Source organism: Festucalex cinctus, chromosome 7, assembly GCF_051991245.1.
Source record: "Festucalex cinctus isolate MCC-2025b chromosome 7, RoL_Fcin_1.0, whole genome shotgun sequence".
Lineage (NCBI taxonomy): Eukaryota > Metazoa > Chordata > Actinopteri > Syngnathiformes > Syngnathidae > Festucalex > Festucalex cinctus.
In genome coordinates, this window is record NC_135417.1 from 4,264,333 (window position 1) to 4,277,662 (window position 13,330).

At 38.8% G+C, this 13,330-nt stretch overlaps 3 protein-coding genes across 6 annotated transcripts; all 3 read right to left on the reverse strand.

The window, feature by feature from the left end:
• Positions 1-355: 355 nt before the first annotated feature.
• On the reverse strand, positions 356-3,729 carry upp1 (uridine phosphorylase 1). 2 transcript variants are annotated; one of them, XM_077526752.1, is made up of 8 exons: positions 3,126-3,729; positions 2,672-2,722; positions 2,329-2,440; positions 2,073-2,231; positions 1,886-2,000; positions 1,055-1,264; positions 798-944; positions 356-733 (listed from the first exon to the last, which is right to left on the reverse strand). In XM_077526752.1, the coding sequence occupies exons 2-8, from the start codon at positions 2,698-2,700 to the stop codon at positions 579-581; spliced, it is 927 nt and encodes a 308-aa protein (XP_077382878.1). In that variant the 5' UTR covers positions 2,701-2,722; positions 3,126-3,729; the 3' UTR covers positions 356-578. The 2 variants fall into 2 exon arrangements, with proteins under 2 accessions (XP_077382878.1, XP_077382879.1); XM_077526753.1 differs by lacking the exon at positions 3,126-3,729 and adding an exon at positions 2,900-3,115.
• Positions 3,730-3,843: 114 nt separating this feature from the next.
• On the reverse strand, positions 3,844-7,069 carry gra (granulito). Of its 3 annotated transcripts, XM_077526760.1 has the most exons (8): positions 6,911-7,069; positions 5,858-5,922; positions 5,633-5,788; positions 5,495-5,553; positions 4,619-4,676; positions 4,408-4,514; positions 4,280-4,333; positions 3,844-4,176 (listed from the first exon to the last, which is right to left on the reverse strand). In XM_077526760.1, the coding sequence occupies exons 3-8, from the start codon at positions 5,724-5,726 to the stop codon at positions 4,063-4,065; spliced, it is 486 nt and encodes a 161-aa protein (XP_077382886.1). In that variant the 5' UTR covers positions 5,727-5,788; positions 5,858-5,922; positions 6,911-7,069; the 3' UTR covers positions 3,844-4,062. The 3 variants fall into 3 exon arrangements, with proteins under 3 accessions (XP_077382886.1, XP_077382885.1, XP_077382884.1); XM_077526759.1 differs by lacking the exon at positions 5,858-5,922 and having other exon boundaries at positions 6,911-7,067; XM_077526758.1 differs by lacking the exon at positions 5,858-5,922 and having other exon boundaries at positions 5,633-5,727; positions 6,911-7,063.
• Positions 7,070-7,262: 193 nt separating this feature from the next.
• On the reverse strand, positions 7,263-11,780 carry rbm12bb (RNA binding motif protein 12Bb). The gene is made up of 2 exons (XM_077527638.1): positions 11,618-11,780; positions 7,263-9,490 (listed from the first exon to the last, which is right to left on the reverse strand). Exon 2 carries the CDS (start codon positions 9,466-9,468, stop codon positions 7,621-7,623), a length of 1,848 nt encoding a protein of 615 aa, XP_077383764.1. The 5' UTR covers positions 9,469-9,490; positions 11,618-11,780; the 3' UTR covers positions 7,263-7,620.
• Positions 11,781-13,330: the final 1,550 nt, after the last annotated feature.

The window sequence follows — 13,330 nt, forward strand, 5'->3', positions numbered from 1 at the left end:
TATACTTAAATATAGTTAACTAATTTGCTCCCAAAAATGCATAATTATGTTCTATTTAAAATGTAAGTGTCCCAAAGACATACTTATACGTTTTTTATGTTTTGTTTTGTGTTTTAATGCTAGACAATACAAAAGGCTTTAATGCAGCCTCTCAACTGCAGAGAACGTATGAAAACTGGTAATAATTACAAAAATGGCCAGCAGATGGCAGCAGAGTATAATAGAGCAAACCAGGGCCATGATGAAAACAAGCTGTTTCCCCACAATTCTAAGCAAATTTGTGAATAACGATAAAACTTAGCTATATTCTAATGCTAATTGCGGCAAAACGGAAACAGATAGAAATATACTTACATACGGTAGTATCTTTTTATTAAACTGATACGTTGCAGTCAAATAAAAGCAAAGCAATGTGTAACAATACTGAGAAATTGCGATGCTTCTCTTGAATATGAAAGCACCAGCACAAAAGACATTTCATCAAGTAAAATCTGCATTTATATTTCAAGTTAAGACCTCAGGAAGTCACAGTTAAGATCACAAAATGTAGTCATAAAAGTGTGGTAAAACCAAAGTGGTCATCCCTGAAGTGCTTTCAGTGCCTTGAGCTGCTTCTTAATGTAATGTCCCACGAGGATCTGAGGCCGCTGCTCGTAGCTGTGGAGTTCGTCCTGAGAGCTGCTCAGCTGGTCTCCTTTCAGACGGTCCAGTAACGTTGTGCAAACTACAGCCGCTTCAATGTTACAAAAAAAAGTCAAGGTTGTCACCCGTGAAATTTTGCTGACGTCATTTCTCACCTCGCAGGCCGCTCAGTTTGCACATGGCAGCAAAAACGGTCGACTCCATCTCGATATTGCAGACTCCTGCTTCCTTGGCTTTCGTCAAATATTTGTGCTTGTCCTTCTCCGTGTACAAGCAGAACGCTCCGTCTAAACGGCCTTGACCTACTTGACACCACAAAATGTGATTCAAGTTATTTCCGGGACGATTGTGGATTTTTCTTTGATATCAACAATTCTGTCCGCGTCTACACGTCAACATGAGTGCGTCGGACCTTCATAGAAATCCAGCGTGCACATGGTGTTGCCCACCACCGTGTTGAACTGGCCCAGCTCCTTGCTGCACTGAAGCAGTTCCTGGGCCAGGTTGTAGTCCAGGTCGGTGTCGCGGACCACCAACTCCCCCAAGATCAGCTGCTCAAATTTGGGCGCGAATGTGGCGTCCACCGACTGTTTGGTAATCACGACAGTACCAGGCTCAAGCCCTTGAAACCAAACGAGAAAATTAATACGGTGGAATACATGAAAAATAAAGTACACATTTGTTTTACACTAGTATGACAGTGATGGGAAAAAAAAACAACTTTAAATTGTCTGTACTGCTAGTAAATCTCTCAAAACATAGGCTTAAAAAAAAAATGTCTACTGTTGACATTGTTCAAGTGTAAGAGCTCCCTCTTGTGGCAATTAGTTGAAGTCCAGGTTGGCAATGGGTTATGGAGGACCAAAACTGCCAAAATACTAAATAAATAAAAGACTCAATAAAGAAATAAATAAATGACTAAAATTTAAAATAAAAATGAATATAAAAATATAATTCGAAAACTATATCTAAAAAAATAAATATAAATGAAAATAAATCAGTTTTTATTTTCACTTTTAGTCATTTATTTATTTACTAATTTATTTATTTATTTATTTAGTCATATTTTTTTATATCAATTTTTATTTTCACTTTTAGTCATTTATTTTTTTATTTAGTCATTTATTTACTTCGAATTTCGGCAGTTTTGGTCCTCCATAATGGGTTGCCAATTAAAAAAATAATAATAATCCTACCCTGTCTATCAACAAATAAAGACAAATACAGTATTAATTAAGCTTACCTATACCACCTGATGTTCCTATGCGTATGATTGTCACGTCTGTGCAACGTGCATGATGGAGGAGCTTTATAAGCTCATGCAGCATTATTGATATGGATGGGATTCCAATTCCATGCTGCAAAAATACATACACTATATACTATACACAACATATGTCATCACATTTTACTCATGTAGTTCCACTTACACTAACAGAGAGCACAGGACCAACTTTGTACATGGCATAACGGTCAGTTCCAGCACAAATATTGGGGTAGTCTGATTGGGGGTCTTGCATCCCGAGCTCTGCGGCGATGTACTCAATGAACTCTTTCATTCGCCAAGCACTGCCCCCAACACACACAAACTGGAGGGGGAAAAAAACACACAAAAACGATTATTCAATTGTGAAGTTTATTTTTTTTTTTTTTTTTTTTTTTAATTTAATAATGAAAAATTCTTACTCTGACGTCCCCAAAGAGAGCAGGAAGGTTGTGGGTTCCTGTTCCCAGGTTGAAGTGGTACAGGATGTCATCTTTCAGGCCACAGAGGTGAGGGTTGTGTACAATTACAGGACTTGAAGGTGGGGAAAACGGGAAAATTATACTGACAGACAAATGCGCATTTACTGTTTATTTACAGTTATGTCATTATGTCTTTCAGCATTCCCACAATTAAACCTGCACTCGTTTTACCAGAATATTTTTACACAGTTACTCTAAGGCTAACACTGTCACTTGACAAAGTTTCTTACAAACATTGTAATACAACTATTCGATTTGATAAAAATGTGACGGATGACCTTACCTGCTCGTTTCCTTGATCTTCGTGTTCATCTTCTATGTCGGGAAAAATGAGCTAAACAACCAAAATCATAACAAACAAATTAAAATACACGATTGATCGCCTGTGGAACGTTCAGCCATTTAAAATAAACTTCCCTGTGACCAGCAGGCGAAATTTAAGAGATAAAACCGCATTTTCAAGGCATCGCTGGATGCGGTATTTGCTTATCCCCATTCAAAAATGGATCACCTGAATGCACCGTGAACCCGGATGGTCAACTCGGAAAGTTGGAGAAAGTTCGCGACCCCTGACCTGACCTCAAGGTGGCTGTCTACATGTCAACAACTAACCAACTGAAATGTGGACATATCTATATATTAATTTTATAAGAGAAAGGCCGTAAATGTAACTTGGCTGAAGCAAAACGGTGCTTTGCTGCTCTTAGCTCACGTTTTAGTTTTAAGTAAATACATACCTTTTAATTTAGCCGTTTAATTAATCGATCACGTTAGTTTTGTCTACTCAATCCAATGATCTTTGAGAAAGTTTTCTTTCATCTTTTTTTTCATTCACACGTCAGTTTTTGCAAATTGCATGCTTCTTTAATCACTTTCATCAGCCTAAAACTAGATCTGTATTAATTCCCAAGCTTGATACATTCACATTACAAAAAAAATTACTTTAAATTCACAAAAAAAATTACTTTTATCTCATCTTAATGTACTCACAAATTAAGCGTTTTCCTCATTAAGCAAACTTCTTTCTGTAAGTGTCTATGTAGAGGAAGACATTTAATGTTGATATAAATATTGGGACAATTGTAATAGGCTACTTGCAGTGATATGAGTAGAGATGTGCACATAAATGTGGATTTATATTTTTGGGACATCAAATGACATTAAGCTTAATGCGAAAGAGAAGGCTTAATTCTCATAAAAATCCTAAATTTGGGGGCAATAATTTCTAATATTTGAATTGCACATGAATGTGTAAAATTATGTTAAAGCATGCAAAGGACCAAGAAAGTACCTAACAAGACAAGTGAAGTCCACATGATGCAATAAGTAGAAAAGGACATTGTCAAAACAAAGAGGTTGAATAAAATTCCTAAGATTTTAAAACGATTCTGAGGCCTAGATTAAAAAAAAGAAAAAAAGAAAAAAAAAGAAGCCACAATCATGAAGCCATCCATCTTGGGTCTATGACACATTTCACAAATGTTTTATTGAACATTGTAACAGAATACGAAGTGGCAAAAATCAAAATGTGCAAAGATACGAGATGTAATGGAACACTCTTTCTTGGAAAGAAAACAAATATGGGTAAGTAAACAATGGGAAACTACAAAAACTACCAAGGTGCATCACTGATGGTGTAGTGATGTGGCAAACAAACGTGGGTTCACTTCCCACTCAGTGACGGTGTGAATGGTCGTCACCATGATGTGCTGTGACTGGCGACCAATCCACCCTGTAGTCGGCCTTTCGCCAGAAGTCAGACGAGATGGGCTGCAGCTCACCGTGACCCTGAAACAGGATAAACAGCCAAAGCTAATAAATACAAGTTAGGTCTCATGATTATTCATAATTTGGATCTGCAATCAATGTTGAAAAACAAAACAAAACTCACACTTCTTCCTTTGTTCCCACTGGTTTCATTTACCCTCAAATAACTTGGATCTCTCTGTTGAGGCAGTATCAACAAATACACTTTCCATCCAGACATAAATGACATTTTTGTTTTTCATGTGGACTTACTGCATGCGCTAAGACTATGGGGTGCTCTGGTAAAAACTCAGGCCTCTTCCTGGCTGCAGGGCAACTCGCGAGACCGATTAAAAAATCTCGAGAATAACACAATCTCACTGCAAAAACATATTGGGAATTAATAACAAAACAAAAAAAAAGCATCAAGATGAGACAAATCAGTAATAAATAAATAAATAAATACATAAACCATGGATGTCACCTTTTTTCTGGTCTTGGAGGTTGACAATCTTGAGGAACTGCTCAACTGTAATATTTGACTGCAAAATACAAATAATGATTAAAACTAAGTTTCATTAAGTGAACGTAAAGCCAAGAGAAGCCATGGCAAATTGATGGAAGATCATTAATCCGTGTATAAATGAGGAATTTGTGGGTGATTGAGCGTTGTGACCTTTGGAAAGGAAGAAAAAAATAAAAATTAAATAATTAGAAACAAAGGCAAAAAGTAACTGTAAAATGTCCAAAAAAAAAAACAAGAGAAATCCCCAAAATTATCATATAATGTACACGAAATTGTCAGAAAATGTATTTTTAAAGTCAGAAAAGAAAATGTTTAAAACGTAACTATAAAATGTCCAAAAACAAAAGAAGAAATTCAAAAATATTGCCATAAAATGTCAGAAAAAAATGAAACTGAGAAAGACAGAAAAAATGTAAAAAATAAAAATAAAAAATAGCCATAAAATATCCAAAAAATGGAAGAAGAGAGGCAAAAAACAAAACCATAAGTCCATACTGTTTTGTTTATCACAATGTTCATAGGTTTTGCGGCTCCAGGCAGATATATATATATTTTTTTTTTCATTTATTTGGCCTAAAATGGCTGTTTTGACAGTAAAGGTTGCTGACCCCTGAGGTAGAAGCAAATTGCCACAAAGAGAGTAAACGGGCGCAAATAATAATTGTGTGGATATTTTGAGAGCCTGTTGGCAATAATCGATTGCCCCACTCATTGACTATACTGTACCTGTATTTCGTAAGGGATTTAAAAATATATATTACTATTCTTTAAAGGCGAACAAAGCTGAAGTTGACCACATTCCGATAGTTTGCACTGCCCTGAAGCTTTTCTTACCTTTTCAGCCATAATGTCAAACAATGACTGTCCACACAGAGCAGCATTTTCTGTGTGTTCTAAACCAAAAATTACACATTAGAGGGAGAGGAACTTGATGATAAATACACAAACGCCCTTCACGGATGTGTGTTTTACCTGTTGATCCACCGGTGTCAAGAGGAAGGAGGCGGCGAAGGGGTCTTGCAGGCTCCAGGTTCCTGCGGAGATTTGGTCGCCTCGATACCTCCATTCTGATGTCAGTCAGGTTCAAATGTGCTTTTAGTCTTGCTCATGACAGTTTATCTGGCATTTCTAGAAGTGACAATCAGCCTTTGTGTTTGCCGTAACTGGGGTTTAGTAGTAGCAGCATCTGTTGCTCACCATTATCTATTACTAGATTCATAAACACATCCATATCTCTGCAGGGTGCTGATGAGCTGAGGGGCCTGACAAATTTACAGATTTTTAATGAGTAACTCCTTGAATTCTTGTGAATGAGAAAAGAATGTATTCAAATTAATCATTACTTGTTGGGGCGTGCTTCTGGTATGAATTTGATGACAAAGGATTATTTTGTGGGAGTAGTTTGAAGTATAATTTGATATGAAACAGTGATTATGAAATTAACAAGGTTTTCTAACAAATGAGGTCAGGTGGTACAAATGAGGTCAGGTGTTGAGCATGTACCTCCATGCTGCCCCCCAAAAATGTTTTACGTTTTTGAAACAAAGTAGACTTTAACAAATGGAGCTAAGCAACTGATATTTACATTTTGAACCGAAAGTTATTGCCTGCTCATTTAGTTTACAGATGACTGCCATGTTAGTTTCTTCATGGACTGTGTTGCACATCACTCGAGGCTAAAGCGTGACTTTCACACAAGTGTTGGGAAATGTAGTTTGTCAGTTTTAACTGTATTTCACAAGTTGTGCTTCGTAGTGAGCGTTAAGTACCAACATTGAGAACTTATTGTATCAAAAGTTGACCGTTTCTTTACGCAGTGCAAAATTGTGCTTAGTTAGTAGCTACGTTAGCTAAAAGATGGAGCCCCTAACACGGTCGCTACGTTAAATGTTGTTCCATTCCAATGTTAAATGGGATTTTACTTTTATAGGAAGCATTCGATAATAGGCTTTTACATTTTAAAATGTTTATCATGTGTTGTTGGATAAACGCGACCGTCCTTGATCTAAGTGCGTGTTGCAAGGATGAATGCTAGTTCTGTTTTTTAGAAGTTGGGAGTTTACTTACGAACGTGTTTACACGGTATTTTTCCATTTTTTAACGATTAATTTAGAACTACAAAGTTTGAGGGTACTCTTTACTGTTCGGAGATATTAAAAATGTATGCTTATGTAAAACCTATGTCAGAGTTTTTGTTGCAGGCCCACGTTAACTTCTTGACTTACACTTTATAAATATGTCTTAAATCACCTGCAGTGGGATTTCAGTCGCTCCTCCGTGTTTAGTCTGGTACCTCACCTACAGCGGCAGAAAGCTACTAAAACACGTGACATCCGGTATAGTTTCAAAATAAAGCAACGCTTCAAAATAATGCTAATTTGTCTATTATGCTCTCGTAATTTGTTCTCTACATACGACAGCTATCACGTATTTTATGTAACTTAAAAGCTTTATGTAATTCAAAATGCCTCCAGTTTTTTTTTTTTTATGTTAGCGTATCAAATTAGTTGGGTTAAACATGCAAATTTATTTCTTGTTTTTTAGTTTTTTGTAAAATGTTTATTTTGTAAAAGCAGAAGCAAAAAGTCAGGACAAGAACCAATGGAGAACAATGTCTTTTTAATAAACATCACAATAAGCATACAGAGCTCGATGAACTGTATAACCCTCAAACAGTAAACAATAACATAATGGGACTCCCCTTGGATGCAGTCAAACACCATGCAAGATGGTAAAAGTAATTGGAAATGCACACATGAACAATAAACAGCATTGTACTACCAGTTACCATAAAAAAGGACACAGGAGATAAAAAAAAATAACAAATTAGAGGGTGGGGGAAAATTAGAGGGGGTTGAAAAAAAAAAAATGAAAAAAAAGTCCTCAAACCGCATATCCCACTGGAAGTGTTCAAACCCAACCATTTGAGCCTGCTGGCCATCAAAATCCCAAAGTCACTCTCAAACCAACAGTAGTTGAATCTTTCGAGCGCCGATTGGCCTCCCATTCAGTTCCTCAACTGCTATTACCGCCTCCTCTCGAGTCTCAAATACCACAGTTGCGGTACCTTTAAATGCCCTGCTCCTATCATACTGCAAGGTGATGGATCCTGGGATAAGACGATATCCATGGCAAAAATCATAGATTTCTTCTATTTTTATTTGGAATGGTAAATTAATTAGCTTTACGCAGGAGGGCTCGGTAAGCTGCTGGCTTGATGGACCACCACTGCTATGCGCACCGTTGCCTTTGTCAAGTGGGTCACCGTAAGACTCGTAGCCTCCTTGGCTTTGAGGCCCCGCATTCATTGGCATATTACCAGCATGAGAACCCCGGAAGTCAGAGTACTCGCTGTCACTGGCACCTTGGAACTCCGTGAATCGTTGCTGTGGCCCGGCGATCAACTCCCGCATCTGATCCCGTGTAATGTATTTGAGAGCAATCTTTTCTCCCAGAAACCTTTGTCCGTCGAGAGAGAGGGCATTCATGAAAGCTGACTCGGAATGGAAGAGAACCAAAGCCTTGCCGGTCCCTGCACCTGTATTGTCACGGAGCAAGTGCACGTCATCTTCAGGGACACCCATCCCACAAAAGAAGTCCATGACCTCCACTTTATGCACATCGAAGGGAAGATTTTGCACAAGCAAGCACTTCTCGGGGTCAGAATTATCCCTGGGGTAGGATGGAGGCCTCTCATTCCCCCTGGAGTTTGCATAAGAGTCGACATCCACTTTGTGAGAATCCATGATGACTCTCATTTTTTCTCTCGAGATTGGCCGGATTTGAATCATTCGATTGAAAAAGGGTTTCGTCTCCTGGTCTAATGCCTCGCGATACTCTCGCAGAGTCTTGAAGAGTACAAACGCAGACCTACTTTTCCGATCGTCAAAATTCATGAACAAGATCTGGTCATCATCGAGTCTTGCGTGCTGAAAAAGTCTTTTCATGTCATCGGTTTCCACTGCAAAAGAGAGATTTTCCACCATGATGCAGTACTCCTCACTGGACGATGACACCCTCTGGCCCACAGGTGACTGTGACCTCATTTGGTGTTGGAAATTCCTCTGACCATATGGAGGCGATCCACGTCTTTCAGTGTGGTTGCTTCGTGGGGATGCGCTCATGTGTTGCTGTCTTCTGCTTGACCGACGCCAGTCGTCTTCTGACGTCGGACAAATCTCCACATACCGGGGACCGATGTACCCCCGATCCTTCTTTAAGGCTTCCGATACTTCTGCAGGGCTTGAAAATCTCACCAGACCCATTCCGTTATGTTTTCCGGCTCCATTTTTCAAGAGGATAATGTCAACGATATGTAAACCACTGAAAAACTCCGTAATCTCTCTTTCGGACACACGGAATGGCAGTCCTTTGAGGAACACACACATGGTTTCTTCATTTGCGTTTGATGTTCTCTTTTGGCGGGGGGGAGAAGTGATATCGGCTCTACTTGCCGACGACCTCTTGTTCGTGTCCGCCTCCGCAGACCTTCGGGCGCGCCTTGCGTCACTTTCAGCATTTTTCTTTTGCACCGTCTCCGCATTGATAGCACTTCGCTCAAACACATTCTGCATCTCTGCTTTGCTACTGAGCATCAAAGTCACCGTCCCCCCCCTGATTTGCCCCCCTGAGCGCGTCATGGCTCTTCTCGCATCTTCGTCGGAGGCAAAAATTATGAAAGCTTCATCCTGCTCGCCTCCAATTATGTGCACACCACCGTCTGGAATTTTGAGTCCTGTGAAGAATTTGCGAATATCCTGAGGACCCGCAGTGATCCTCAATCCCTGTAAACGGATGACGACTGCCATGCTGAAGCACAAACAACAGCACCTGCAGACAGAAGGGTATAGAATATAGAATTATTCCCTTCTTAGCTCTACACTCGCTGCCATTCCAACATGTCACCACATAACCTGATAAGCAACTAGTTCTGAGGGATTTAATTTAAGACAGTAAAAAAATGTATTGACGCCCAAAGATCAAAATGGCAACACTTTGCACAACAACACTGAAGTACTGCAGTGGACAACTGACCCTAAGATTAGCCCCCAAGTATCAATCCCTTTGTTTTCAAGGGACTATATTCACAAAGAACCTAATAACGAGATTCATGTGACTGCCCACCTGTGACTCCACTTTACTCACTCACACAGACGCTGGTAGCACACCAAACAGTGGTGCCTTGATAGTCCATAAGAAAAAAAAAACAGACATTTTCAAATATATATATATATAAATATTATACGGCTGAGAAACTAATCAACATTTATTTCAATCGCACCACTGCTATTGCCCAATACGTAGCTTGGAAACAGAACGAGGTAACTGGTTTGGTGAGGAAACTTCAATATGATTCGAGTCCATAAACATGAGACCCAATAAAGCAACCATTTCCCCAAATGTCTCCCATCCACAGAGAAATCATAACCACCTCTTGTACAACCCTTTCTCAAACCATGACTGATTGATGAGCCACCCAGAAGTTGTCCATCATGCTACAAAAGTATTTTTTAGGAATCTACTACAATTGTCTTTTGGGAAGAAAAAAAAACAAAACAAAAAAAAACCTTCCATACATCATGCATTCAGACAGGAAAAGCAACTGGAAGACCATCCTAAAATGTTCAACATTTCCTTCCAGGCCAGCCCAAAATAATTTCATATATAATCAAAGCAGGTCTGTACATGTAGTTCAAACACCTAAAAAAATAAATAAAAAATCAGTCCTGCATATCAAATTCACCCGAAACATATTTACACTGTTTGTACATTTTCCAGCACTTGCCTATTTAAATACTGCAGATTTCAAAACAAAAACTAACCAACCAATTGTCAAAACTGAATTGTGTGTGACTGTGACCACCTCTGTCCATACCACCATCAGTACCAACGAAATCCTCCGTGTCCCACAATAGAACATAAAATTCCAGTCGCAACCAGTCACAATTAAGCAATGCGGGTACCCTCCCTTTTGTTCACCAATGTAATCACCACACAATAGGGTAATAAAGGGCACAGGAGAATATGACCCTCCACCACTTGGGTCAAGTGACGCTCCATTACATACACAATTCTTCAACTACTGCAATACGGACCAGTAAGTCATTGTCATGCACAAGTGACTCCCAACCACGATGTGCCAAAGCTATCATTAGGTGTGGCACAGGATTAGGGTTTAACAATTTTGAAAAATAGTCAAATGCTATTTATCCACCCTCATTTTTTTTTCAAGGTCGTCCCCCAACTTTAAAAAATAAAAATAAAAATCTGTAATACCATAAACAGTACCATCTTTATTATAGGGCTGAGCAATTAATTGCAATCATTTCCATGTTGCATTCTCTTGATTGTAAAAACAAAAGAAAAAGGATTGTGCCAAACAGCATGGAGTACCCTGAAGGCACTATGTTACTTGCGCAGCAAGCATGTGAAGTTATGTGATTCTGAGCTCTCTGAAAGACATCTTGGCTCAGTAATGGTTGGGAATCACCATCACCACGCATTTGTATTCAAAAACCAAAGGATAAGCTTAGAATGCAAATTATGACCTTTAAATAACAATCCGGGGATCTTCCTCAGCATACATTCAATAAAAACTCCACAAGATGCCAGTTCTACCCTGCACGTTACTGCAAAGATGACGTCATATCCACAAGCCTTTATCCGCCATTACAAACGTTGAGCACGCCCCAACAACACACATCCAGAAAGCAACGTTGTTTATCCAATACCCATCCATCCATCCATCCAGCACCGCCCATCCCACTTGTCGAAGAAATTACTTGAGCGAACCCAACGCTGAAATGGTGCTTGATCGTCAGACAAAACGACTTAGCAAAATGCTAACACACGTTAGCCACAACCTCACCAAGGCCTCTCGCAACAATTCATTCCAGATCCAAACAATAGGTACAGTATAACAGTAAAATACCCACATTAACCAACAACACAACTTACACAAGCGACAAGGGGAGTCTTGTGCAAGTATTTGGAACAATGCTAGGAATATTTAGCACCGCCTCGATTCGCCTGTTTCTCCACAGCCGTCGTTGCTCGTCTTCTTCGGTCGGAAAAAAAATGCTTGCAACATTTCAGAACACGTATACGCGGCGCCATCCGCTGGCCACAAAGCGCAACAAGCATACAGTACTTGTATTTCAGGACATTGTGGAAAAGGGTATCTCTTATTTATGTATTTATTTATTTATTCATTTATTTTCACATCCCTTTGACCTCCGTATCCACAACATCCGCAACAACACAATCGTGCTGATATCTAGCCCAAATATTTTTTTTTTCCCACTATAGGCATGATGTAGTGCTGCATATTTTTTTAATTTTCAAGTTGTTGAATCTGTTTCATCAGTCCACGAAACAGTTTGTCAGTACAGCTGTGAAGTGACTCTGAAAATTTCAGGCATGCAGCAGTGTTCTTTTTAATATCTCCTAAAATGTCTATTTATAAATTGTTTTTATTAACTCTGGAATGAATTACCAAAGTTGCTAAAGACTATAAGTTGTTTTTGGAGAAAAATCTTTAACATTACATCACAAAATATTTACATACTTTCTTGCTATTGCCCCCTGTTAGGAAACCCCAAAGCAATGAATGGTATCACTCTTTTGGGATGCAAAAACTCTGCCTGCCAACAAGTCGTTTGGTGGTTGTCAATTGTCATTCTGGTGAATATTCCATTTAGTTGTAAAAATGGATGTGGAGACACCTGAAGGCTAAGGGGATCTTGGGATGTGGCTCAATAAAAGTTGAGGTTTTTCAGGAATCTGTGTTTCACTTGCATATTTATTTTTCTAACAACTTGTTCCTTACATTTGAAAACATGTGTACTTTCTGCTCCTGTCTTTGTCAAACTAGGCTTGTGTATCCCCCCCCCCCCCTTCCATGGATGAACACATGGCATAAAAAGATGTAAATAGAAAGAAGTATAAGTTGTGTTTTTGTTTTCAGTTGTGTTGTTGTTTTGTTTTGCTCATGCACGACATGTCAGTTCAGTCTGATTATCCTTAGTTAACATTGTAGTAAAAATTACAAACAGAAATCTACTGTCTATAGACTACCATCTACCCAGAATGGAGAACAGTAAATATTGATCAAATGTTACAGATGGCTGACAATAGTCTTGGAATAATCTCCAATCTAAACTCAGTCACTCTTTCATCTATTTGGCCAGCTTCAAACTTAAAGATAGCAGCGATATGTACCAGTACCACTAGCTGCTCCTGTCGTATAGTGTAATTTTGAGAATTTTACACTGTGTTGATTCCTTACTGGTTTGCAATACTATAAATGGGGACATGGGCTAAAAGCACACCTACAAGGCACTCAAAAGTGCTTTAACACTGACTCCTCATTCACATATGACGCAGGATGGTTTAGTATCTTGCTAAAGGAGATTTAGACATGGTACACAAGGCCCAGGGATCGAAAACAACAACCTCTGGTTTTGGGAGATGACCACTCTACCACCTGAGCCATGCAGCCCATACTACCTTTATTTATTTATTTATTTATTTATTTTAGATTGTAGGCCACTTGGTGAGAACCAAGAAAGTTTGAGAACCACTGTGCTAAAAATGTTTTGTTTGTTTTTTTCTCAACGTGTTTCATCGGACTATTATTATTATTTATTTGTTTATTTATTTATTTATTGT